Genomic DNA, 11,828 nt, shown 5'->3' with positions numbered 1-11,828 from the left:
TCTCGATGCAGAGTAAAGCTCCCTCTACACTGTCCCATCAATCACTCCCAGGGTGTGTATGGCTCTCGATGTAGAGTAAAGCTCCCTCTACACTGTCCCATCAATCACTCCCAGGGTGTGTATGGCTCTCGATGTAGAGTAAAGCTCCCTCTACACTGTCCCATCAATCACTCCCAGGGTGTGTGTGGCTCTCGATGTAGAGTAAAGCTCCCTCTACACTGTCCCATCAATCACTCCCAGGGTGTGTGTGGCTCTTGATGTAGAGTAAAGCTCCCTCTACACTGTCCCATCAATCACTCCCAGGGTGTGTGTGGCTCTCGATGCAGAGTAAAGCTCCCTCTGCACTGTCCCATCAATCACTCCCAGGGTGTGTCTGGCTCTCGATGTAGAGTAAAGCTCCCTCTACACTGTCCCATCAATCACTCCCAGGGTGTGTATGGCTCTCGATGCAGAGTAAAGCTCCCTCTACACTGTCCCATCAATCACTCCCAGGGTGTGTATGGCTCTCGATGTCGAGTAAAGCTCCTTCTGCACTGTCCCATCAATCACTCCCAGGGTGTTTCTGGCTCTCTATGCAGAGTAAAGCTCCCTCTACACTGTCCCATCAATCACTCCCAGGGTGTGTATGGCTCTCGATGGAGAGTAAAGCTCCCTCTACACTGTCCCATCAATCACTCCCAGGGTGTGTATGGCTCTCGATGTCGAGTAAAGCTCCCTCTACACTGTCCCATCAATCACTCCCAGGGTGTGTATGGCTCTCGATGTCAAGTAAAGCTCCCTCTGCACTGTCCCATCAATCACTCCCAGGGTGTGTCTGGCTCTCGATGCAGAGTAAAGCTCCCTCTACACTGTCCCATCAATCACTCCCAGGGTGTGTATGGCTCTCGATGTAGAGTAAAGCTCCCTCTACACTGTCCCATCAATCACTCCCAGGGTGTGTATGGCTCTCGATGTCGAGTAAAGCTCCCTCTACACTGTCCCATCAATCACTCCCAGGGTGTGTATGGCTCTCGATGGAGAGTAAAGCTCCCTCTACACTGTCCCATCAATCACTCCCAGGGTGTGTATGGCTCTCGATGTCGAGTAAAGCTCCCTCTACACTGTCCCATCAATCACTCCCAGGGTGTGTATGGCTCTCGATGTCAAGTAAAGCTCCCTCTACACTGTCCCATCAATCACTCCCAGGGTGTGTCTGGCTCTCGATGCAGAGTAAAGCTCCCTCTACACTGTCCCATCAATCACTCCCAGGGTGTGTATGGCTCTCGATGTTGAGTAAAGCTCCCTCTCCACTGTCCCATCAATCACTCCCAGGGTGTGTGTGGCTCTCGATGTAGAGTAAAGCTCCCTCTACACTGTCCCATCAATCACTCCCAGGGTGTGTGTGGCTCTCGATGTAGAGTAAAGCTCCCTCTACACTGTCCCATCAATCACTCCCAGGGTGTGTATGGCTCTCGATGTTGAGTCAAGCTCCCTCTCCACTGTCCCATCAATCACTCCCAGGGTGTGTGTGGCTCTCGATGTAGAGTAAAGCTCCCTCTACACTGTCCCATCAATCACTCCCAGGGTGTGTGTGGCTCTCGATGTAGAGTAAAGCTCCCTCTACACTGTCCCATCAATCACTCCCAGGGTGTGTGTGGCTCTCGATGTTGAGTAAAGCTCCCTCACACTCTCAGGAGATCCTTCCCTGATGCATCAGTGTGGCTTTTTTCCATTTCTCACATCAGCCAATCCAGTGGCCTCTCGGTAAGATTGCCAATTTAGTGACAGTTATTGCTGGTTTCGGGGTAGTTTATTTTTGGCTGTTGGCATAGCTCGCAACTAGACTGAGGGAAAGCTTCACAGGTCCGGAGGAGGTGACATTTCCTATCTCCGCATCACTAACGATAAAAAGATGTTGCCACATTAGTGAGTAAAATCGAATGTTGCTGGGTTGATTAAGTTCTGCTCAGGAAGATAGTGAACTCCAGACAATGGATGATATCACAGGAGCCTGACTATCACAGAGAGTGATGGATATGGCCATCAAGGGACAGGGAGCAGGAAAAGGAAGAAAAGATTTGCATTTATACAGCGCCTTTCACAACCTCAGATGTCCCAAAGCGCTTTAGAGCCAGTGAAGTATTTTTGAAGTGTTGTCACTGTTGTAATGTAGGAAATGCAGCAGCCAATTTGTGCAGAGCAAGATCCCACAAACAGTAATGTGATAATGAGCAGATAATCTGTTTTAGTGACGTTGGTTGAGGGATAAATATTGGCCAGGACACCAGGGAGAACTCCTCTGCTCTTCTTCCAAAAGTGGCCGTGGGATCTTTTCCATCCACCTGAGAGGTAGACGGACCTCAATTTAACACAGCCTCTGACACTGCAGCACTCCCTCAGTACTGCACTCGTGTCAGCCTGAGATTATGTGCTGAAGTATCTGGGGTGGGATTTGAAACCACGACCTTCTGACTCAGAGACCAGACTGTCAGGACTCAAAAGGACAAAAATGAAAGAAAGTCCGAGCTTGTATTTTTGTAAAAAGGCAGAGAGGGGCAGTGAGACAAGCCCTTAAGGTTTTGAAGGTGTGTTCAGTAAATGCTCACTCCTGCCTTCTGACTCCAGTAATCCGGGCAGTGAGACCATCACATTGGAATGAGAGGACTCACCCTGCCTCTCTCACACTCTGCCTCTCTCACACCCTGCCTCTCTCACTCACCCTGCCTCTCTCTCTCACCCTGCCTCTCTCACTCACCCTGCCTCTCTCACTCACCCTGCCTCTCTCACTCACCCTGCCTCTCTCACACTCTGCCTCTCTCACACCCTGCCTCTCTCACTCACCCTGCCTCTCTCACTCACTCTCTCACTCACCCTGCCTCTCTCACACTCTGCCTCTCTCACACCCTGCCTCTCTCACTCACCCTGCCTCTCTCACTCACTCTCTCACTCACCCTGCCTCTCTCACTCACCCTGCCTCTCTCACTCACCCTGCCTCTCTCACACCCTGCCTCTCTCTCACTCACCCTGCCTCTCTCACTCACCCTGCCTCTCTCTCACACCCTGCCTCTCTCACTCACCCTGCCTCTCTCTCACTCACCCTGCCTCTCTCACTCACCCTGCCTCTCTCTCACACCCTGCCTCTCTCACTCACCCTGCCTCTCTCTCACTCACCCTGCCTCTCTCACTCACCCTGCCTCTCTCTCACACCCTGCCTCTCTCACTCACCCTGCCTCTCTCTCACTCACCCTGCCTCTCTCACTCACCCTGCCTCTCTCTCACACCCTGCCTCTCTCTCACTCACCCTGCCTCTCTCACTCACCCTGCCTCTCTCTCACACCCTGCCTCTCTCACTCACCCTGCCTCTCTCACTCACCCTGCCTCTCTCACTCACCCTGCCTCTCTCTCACTCACCCTGCCTCTCTCACTCACCCTGCCTCTCTCACTCACCCTGCCTCTCTCACTCACCCTGCCTCTCTCTCACTCACCCTGCCTCTCTCACTCACTCACTCTCTCACTGACCTGCTGCAAATTTACAGCAGTTCCTTTCTCTTTACAACTTATCAAAAGTCACCTGGAATGGAAATGCCTGTTTGTAAAGTGAAGGCGGTCTTTAATCCTTTAATCTGGGGACGGGCTCCCACACTCGAGTATTTCAGTCTATCGCCCTGAAGGCGATTCACGCCCTTACACGATTCACTTCCTTCTTAAAATGCACCAATGTGTGGGCGTTGTTTGCATTTTGCAACTTGATTTGCACCGATTGAGGTTCCGTGTGCAATTGGGATGCTCCGATTCTCCGTGTGCAAAGCTCCTCCTGTGGACATATATAACTGGTCCAGAGAGAGAGAGAGATCCAGACATCGGACAGGCAAATCCACATCAAACATGCCCAAGTGTCCCACGTGTGAGAAAGAGGTATATTTCGGTAAGGAAGCTCGCTTTTACCTTACAACTGCACTGCTTAAAAATAAGTTTATTACTTTCTAAACTTGTAAATGAGACCAATTCTCTTCTTAACTCCCAGGAGCTGTTCCACCTCAGGGGTGACAGTGGTACATTGACCTGATCAGGGCACTACAGGCCAGTCAGTTTAACCTCAGTGGTGGGGAAACTTTTAGAAACGATAATCTGGGACAGAATTAGCAGTCACTTGGACGAGTGTGGATTAATTAGGGAAAGTCAGCACGGATTTGTTAAAGGCAAATCCGGTTTAACTAAGGGGATAGAGATTTTTTGATGAGATAACAGAGAGGGCAGATGAGGGCAATGCAGCTGATACGTATATGGACTTTCAAAAGGTGTTTGATAAAGTGCCACATAATAAGCTTGTCAGCAAAGTTGAAGTCCATGGAATAAAAGGGGCAGTGGCAGCATGGATACAAAATTGGCTAAGTGACAGGAAACAGAGAGTAGTGGTGAACGGTTGTTTTTCAGACAGGAGGGAGGTGTACAGTGGTGTTCCCCAGGGGTCGGTGCTGGGACCACGGCTTTTCTTGATATATATTAATGACTTGGACTTGGGTGTACAGGGCACAATTTCAAAACTTGCAGATGACACAAAACTTGGAAGGGTAGTAAACAGTGAGGAGGATAGTGATAGACTTCAAGAGGACATAGACAGGCTGGTGGAATGGGCGGACACGTGGCAGATTAAATTTAATAAAGAAAAATGCGAATTGATACATTTTGGCAGGAAGAATGAGGAGAGGCAATATAAACTAAATGGTACAATTCTAAAATGGGTGGAGGAACTGAGAGACCTGGGGTATATGTGCACAAATCGTTGAAGGTGGCAGGGCAGGTTGAGAAATTGTTTAAAAAAACATACAGGATCCTGGGTTTTATAAATAGAGGCATAGAGTACAAAAGCAAGGATGTTATGATGAATCTTTATAAAACACTGGTTCAGCCACAACTGGAGTATTGTGTCCAATTCTGGGCACCGCACTTTAGGAAAGATGTGAAGGCCTTAGGGAGGGTGCAGAAAAGATTTACTAGAATGGTTCCAGGAATGAGGGACTTCAGTTACGTGGATAGACTGGAGAAGCTGGGGTTGTTCTCCTTGGAACAGAGAAGGTTGAGAGAAGATTTGATAGAGGAATTCAAAATCATAAAGGGTTTAGATAAAGTAAATAAAGAGAGTCTATTCCCATTGGCGGAAGGGTCAAGAACCAGAGGACGTAGATTTAAGGTGATTGGCAAAAGAACCAAAGGTGACATGAGGAAAAACTTTTTTACACAGCGAGTGGTTATGATCTGGAATGCACTGCCCGAGGGGGTGGTGGAGGCAGATTCAATTATGGCCTTCAAAAGGGAACTGGATAAGTACTTGAAAGGAAAACATTTACAGGGCTACGGGGAAAGAACGGGGTGTGGGACTAACTGGATTGCTCTTGCAAAGGGCCGGCACGGGCTCGATGGGCTCAATGGCCTCCTTCTGTGCTGTAACGATTCTATGATCGTTGCTTAAATAACATTTCTCTCTTTCTAAAAGTGCTTGTTTATGATTGTCCTGTTGTAGAAATCCTTTGGCGTATCCAGTGCAAATTCCTGATTTTAGAATGCCACAATCTTTGTATTTGTAGTGGGTAATTTGATATTTGTAGTTTGGGAGAGTCTTGTTATATTTTTGGACTTTCAACTGTGTGTTTTTACAGTCTTAAGATAATGTTAGAATCTTAGAAAAGGGACTGATACAATCTGATAGAAGGGGTGTTTTTTTGGGTGTGGTACTGAGCCTCCTCTCTGATACTGAATGAGAGCGCTGGGTGTTTACAGTTAGTGCTGTAGATTCTTATCATATCCCACTGTATGTATCTGAATCTATACCGGTTAATCTGCAAGAGTAATTTAAGCAGCGATACAAAAAGTATACTGTCAGGAGGGTGTGTGACTGAGAATGTTTTATGTACCAGTGACCCGTGTGGTATGTGAGGGGAGCATGGTTCATCGATCAGCGTATGACCCATGGGACCCCACACTGGCCCAAATTTCCCTGGATTGGGGCATCTAATGACACATTCTTTAGACATTTTCCTTCACACTTCAGCTCGAATAATTCTTGCTGGAAGTGCGAGCTGATAACGGACGCGGCAAAAATCTATCTCCCTCACCAATGAGATTTAAGGATTGAGAAAGAAACAGAGGAACGAGGAAGAAGTAAAAAGGGTGAATTAGAGTCAAATCAGGTAAAGAGAGGGGACGAAAGATTGGATTGAGAGAGAGAAAAAAGAGACAGAAAAAGTAAGAAAACAATTCAAAATTTGACATTTTTAAAATCTCCAACATCTGCAGGAAGGAGACGCAGCAGTTTAAATTGTTCCCATTCTTAGCTGGAGAAGTTGATTGGCATTACGTTAACTATTATCACGTTATTTAAAGGGTACTTATGTTAAGTATGAACCCTAACTTTCTGTGACGAGTTTAATGGTCAATTAATGTACGTTCTTAAAAATAATGGGGAGATTGAGGGCGAGCAACTGTTTGCACAAAACAAACTACAGAATGGCATAAATCAACCAGCAAGTTATGGGGATTTGGAACTCACGGCGTATCGCTTCCCCTGAACTTGCTGGCCGGTTTGTGTATTAATAACGGCGTGCTCGTGAGCTCAGGTTCGGCCATTATCTGACAGGGAGCCAGAAACGGTCCTCCTTTGGATTGCAGTCTCTGGGAGAAAACGGGGTTGATAAATTGAGTGGATAGTTTACTACAACCCTCCGAGATCTCTCCGCTCCTCCAACTCTTGTCTCTTGTCCATCCCTGATTTTAATCACTCCACCATTGGCAGCTGTACCTTCAGCTGCCTCTGCCTTAAGCTCTGGAAATCCCTCCCTAAACCTCTCCGCCTCTCTGCTTCTCTTAAGACACTCCTTAAAACCTTCCTCTTTGACCAAGCTCTTGGTCACCTGTCCTAATATCTCCTTATGTGGCTTGGTGTCAAATTCTGTCGAACAGTCGTTCCTGTGAAGCACCTTGGGACGTTTTTACTAGGTTAAAGGCGCTATATAAATGCAAGTTGGTGTTGTTGATACCCTGCTTTCAGTGTTAGAGAGGAACCAAGGGCTATGAATCTGTCCTGGGCGTGTCATTTTCTGGTACTGCCCAAAGACGAATCCATACCTGATTTGTTTAGTTGGGGATGGGATATAATTGCTACATATAGAAAGAGAGAGAGAATGTGCACACCCAGTCACTTTGGGATTATGGTACAGCTGATACATTTAAGGTTCGATAGGGGGGTGTACATCAGTTCTCAGAGCAGACCTCGCTTCTCAAAAGCAAAAGGTCAGTAAAAAAGTTTGTTGCAATTCCCTCGCTCTAGAATCAGCCAGGGTTCCTGCACTGGATCGTTGTGGTGTTTGCCCCTGGTGGAGAGTGAGCCTGTACGGACATTAGCTGGTAACAGGATTGGGCTCAGCCTGATGCCTGCCAATACCCAAACCTGAAAACCCAGAAAGAGGTGTGGGCACTTGGACCCAGCGAGCAGGCAACACCTTCAGGGGAGGAGGAGGGGAGCACAAATAATTAATAGACTTGTTGGGAGGAGGGATGGGGAGGACAGTAACCATCCATAGCAAAGTACTTCATCAGACGCATGGCTCTTGTGGGAGGTTTGCTTCATGTTGTTTGTTGTAGTTCTGTCCAATCAATGAGTGTACAAAAACAAGGGCTAGGTCATACTGTTTCCCCCTCCGCCCCGCCCCCCTCAACCCTCCGCCCCGCCCCCCTCAACCCTCCGCCCCGCCCCCCTCAACCCTCCGCCCCGCCCCCCTCAACCCTCCGCCCCGCCCCCCTCAACCCTCCCCCCCGCCCCCCTCAACCCTCCCCCCAGCCCCCCTCAACCCTCCCCCCAGCCCCCCTCAACCCTCCCCCCAGCCCCCCTCAACCCTCCCCCCAGCCCCCCTCAACCCTCCCCCCAGCCCCCCTCAACCCTCCGCCCGGGTGGGGTGTAAAAGCATCGTTGCGCCTGATCCCGTCAGTTTCCCGATGGGCGGGATAGGTTGAAATGGGCCTTCCCTCATTTCCTTGCAGCAGATGACCTCGGTGTGCGATGGTGAAAATGGCTCTCGGCCCCACCTCACCCAAAGGTCAGTTGGACTTGTTGTTCGAGAACTCTTTCGAAACAAACAGAACCGCCCAAAATCTCCCCAGAGGGTTGTAACTGTTGGTGATAATCACGTGTGTGGTATTTAATACTTTGTTCAAACAGCTGCCGTTGCGAGGGTGTGTTGTAAATTGCTGCAAAGGAGTATTTTTGTAACATTGGATTCATTTCTCCCCAGCTGAGAGGGTGACGTCCCTGGGAAAGGATTGGCACCGAGCCTGCTTGAAGTGTAAAAAATGCAACAAAACCTTGACACCTGGCTCTCACTCTGAAGTAAGACGTCTCTTAATGTGTCTCCTCTCCCCAAACGTTTACTGACTTTTGTTTAATCCCCCCTTTACTAGAAGTTGACTTTATCCATTGTTTTTGCAGCATGAGGGGAAGCCTTACTGTACTAGGCCGTGCCACAGCGCCCTCTTTGGGCCAACAGGTGAGACTTGTGTTTTACCCATTTGACTGGCAGCCTCTTAAACTGGGACAGAGATCAGGGGGATTGCAATTCAAACCTGAGGGAGTGGTGCTTCAGCTGGACAGAGCCTTGGTCAGACCCCATCTGGAGATACTGTGTTCAGTTCTGGGCACCGCACCTCAGGAAGGAAATATTGGCCTTGGAGGGGGAGCGGCACAGGTTCACCAGAATGATAGCGGGGGGCTAATTATAAGGACAGGTCGCATGGATTCGCCTGAGTTTCAGAGATTGAGGGGTGATCGAATCGGTGATAGGGTAGATGGGGGAGTCCAGAACAAGGGGGAGCAATCTTAAAATTAGAGCTAGGCCGTTCAGGAGTAAAATCAGGAAGCATTTCTTCACACAAAGGGGAGTGGAAATCTGGAACTCTCTCCCCCAAGATTCTGTGGATCCTGGGGGTCAGTTGGATCTTTCAAGACTGAGATCGATAGATATTTATTGGGTGAGAGTATCAAAGGATACGGAGCAAAGGAGGGAAAATGGAGTTGAGGTACAAATCAGCCTTGATCTGATTGAATGGTGGAACAGGCTCGAGGGGCTGAATGGCCTTCTAATGTTCCTTCCTTCCAAAGGGCCAACCATTGCAAACGTGTCTTGAATGAAGGGCAGCTGAGTGATCACCCAGTGGTGACTTTGTGGCATTCCTGGAATGCTGTTACAAAGGCACTTCCTCCCTCCCTCCCCCCCCCCCCTCTTCCTCCCTCCCCCCAAATCTTCTCCCTTCAAGGCACGCAGTTCACCACTGTTCCTGAAAGGGCGTTTCATGTTCTAACAAAGTACAAAATCAGCCCAAACACCTGGCTCCACAAATAAAAAAACAGATCGAGCTGGGGGCCTGCCATGGAAGAGTATGTGGTATTGAAGATAGAAGCCCCCATTATAACCCCCACCCCCTGACCTCGGCAGCATGAGAGCCGTGCGGTTGTAAGTTCAGGGCCTCGTGCGTGGGTTAGTTGCCCCCCACCCGAAGGTCGGCGGGCGGGGAATGTTTTAGTAGTGAGTGAGGATATGCTGTGTTTTCAGATGCCAGCACTGACCTGGTTTAAGCTCTGTTCACTGAGGTAAATGGAGCCAGCTGGAGGTGTGACTCTTGGTCAATTGCAGCCTGACCAATTGCTGATAGCTGCTTTCATCTCTTACAGGGTTTGGACGTGGTGGCACTGAAAGCCACAAATACAACTAAAGCCAAGGTACGTGGAATTATGGTGTCACTCCGTATTACAATGCACTCTGAGTTGTAGCATTTAATGAGCCCTCTTGATTTAAAGTGTATTACAAAGCACACCTTTATAATGGTACAACACAATATACATCTTGAAAACAAATTCTGTTTCTCTGACTTGATGCTGTAAAAATGAGAGTAAAACTATATACAATACTGTAAGGGTTTTACACAGACTGTGACGCCAATATATTTAGATGAAGGATGCACAGAAATGTAATCTATTCTTAAATCACACATTCTCCACATTTACACAAGATTCTTAGGTTATTTACATCTTAAATAGTCTATTGAGACCCACGGCTCTTAACCTTCAGGTGGGATAACCTTAAAATTAGAGCCAGGCCGATGAGGGGTGATGTCAGGAAGCATTTCTTCACACAAAGGGGAGTGGAAATCTGGAACTCTCTCTCCCCAAAAAAGCTGCTGAGGCCGGGGGTCAATTAAAAATGTCAAAACTGAGACTGATAGATTTTTGTTAGGTGAGGGGATTATGGGTTTCAGAGTTGAGGTACAGATCAGCCATGATCTAAATGAATGGCAAAACATGCTCAAGGGGCTGATTGGTCTACTCCTGTTCCTTTTGTAATACAATATCAATTTCTGCTGCTACATTAATGATGTACAAAAGAGGCAATAATGGGAGGGCCCAGCCTGCATTTATAAAAGTACCCACCACCAAAGGTGCATGTCCTGGCACACTCAGTGCTGGAGAAGGAGATCACTGTTGTCCCTCAACTCATGTAAAAGTGTTCATTATTTCCAATGTGCCGTTGATGATAATGCTGATTGCACACCACGATCTATTGAAGATTAATCAGAGTCTTCTCCTTTCTAGGTTCTGAGTTTACACTGACTGACGGCAAATGGTTTGAAAGGCCACCAGATGGGAAAGAGGAAGCTGAAAAAAGCATTTTTATGAATTATGAACCAGATATATAGGTCTTGTGGTATCCTGCATGGTGCAGTGTGTTCACTGGTGTACAATCCAACCTTCTCATAATCCATTTCAGGGTTTGAGAATGTTTGTACAGAGTGAACGACCTGCTCCATTATTCACCAATCCCTTCAGAGTTTGAATCAGCTGCTGGTGAAGACCAGGGGGGAGGGTACTTTCTCTCATCTCCCAGAGAGCCGTGGTAGTCCCAGGAAAATGGCACGGTTATGGAGGACACCAGTGGAAATTTGCCCCCTTGATCTTCAGGAGTTACATCTGCACATTCTGATTGGCCGTGACGGTGACCCTTTAGCCGAAGAAAGTACTTATTCCAAAGTCAGGCGGTAAATGTCTCCAAACTTTTTTGTGCCAATAGTTTTGTAATTTTTTTTCAAAGAAACAATAAAATCCACAAGTTAAACCAGATCGAACTCCTGTCCGTGCATCACTATCTGTTCAGCGGATGCTGACATGAAATGTTATAAATCTAGTCACAACTTTGAGGTACACTGTGTCACATGACTGTCTGCATTAAGAGTGTTCTTATGTTGTTTGGGTCACATGATGCCTCTGTCACCACCCTTTTGGGAGGAGGGGTATTTTCTCACGCTGGCTAAACATGGGGTTTTATGAAAGGGAAATAGTGTTTGACAAATTTATTAAGAGTTTTTTGAGGATGTAACCAGCAGGGTAGATAAAGGGGAACCAGTGGATGTGGTATATTTGGATTTTCAAAAGGCATTCGATAAGATGCCACATAAAAGGTTGTTACACAAGGTAAGGGCTCAAGGGGTTGGGCATAATATATGAGCATGGATTGAGGATTGGTTAACGGACAGAAAACAGAGAGTAGGGATAAACGGGTCATTTTCAGGTTGGCAGGCTGTTACTAGTGGGGTGCTGCAGGGATTGGTGCTTGGGCCTCAGCTATTTACAATCTATGTTAATGACTTAGATGAAGGGACCGAGTGTAATGTATCCAAGTTTGCTGACGATACAAAGCTAGGTGGGAAAGTAAGCTGTGAGGAGGACACAAAGATTCTGCAAAGGGATATAGACAGGTTAAGTGAGTGGGCAAGAAGGTGGCAGATGGAGTATAATGTGGGGAAATGTG

The 11,828-nt window shown here is 47.7% G+C and overlaps 1 protein-coding gene across 1 annotated transcript; it reads left to right on the top strand.

Annotated features, from left to right (window-relative positions):
* The first annotated feature begins 3,754 nt into the window (after positions 1-3,754).
* crip1 (cysteine-rich protein 1) lies at positions 3,755-11,140 on the top strand. Its single transcript, XM_067991087.1, has 5 exons — positions 3,755-3,904; positions 8,265-8,359; positions 8,459-8,516; positions 9,698-9,745; positions 10,616-11,140. The coding sequence occupies exons 1-4, from the start codon at positions 3,763-3,765 to the stop codon at positions 9,736-9,738; spliced, it is 336 nt and encodes a 111-aa protein (XP_067847188.1). The 5' UTR covers positions 3,755-3,762; the 3' UTR covers positions 9,739-9,745; positions 10,616-11,140.
* The last annotated feature ends 688 nt before the right edge of the window (positions 11,141-11,828 follow it).

The sequence above is a fragment of the Heptranchias perlo genome, chromosome 10, assembly GCF_035084215.1.
Source record: "Heptranchias perlo isolate sHepPer1 chromosome 10, sHepPer1.hap1, whole genome shotgun sequence".
In the NCBI taxonomy this organism is placed as follows: domain Eukaryota; kingdom Metazoa; phylum Chordata; class Chondrichthyes; order Hexanchiformes; family Hexanchidae; genus Heptranchias; species Heptranchias perlo.
The sequence above is the reverse complement of the archived record's forward strand: the minus strand, read 5'-3'. Positions and strand labels throughout refer to the sequence as shown.

Coding starts and splice junctions, on each gene's coding strand:
- crip1 (XM_067991087.1), top strand. CDS start 3,763: ATGCTCCGATTCTCCGTGTGCAAAGCTCCTCCTGTGGACATATATAAC. Junction 3,905..8,264: donor TGAGAAAGAGGTATATTTCG/GTAAGGAAGCTC, acceptor ATTTCTCCCCAG/CTGAGAGGGTGACGTCCCTG. Junction 8,517..9,697: donor CGCCCTCTTTGGGCCAACAG/GTGAGACTTGTG, acceptor CATCTCTTACAG/GGTTTGGACGTGGTGGCACT.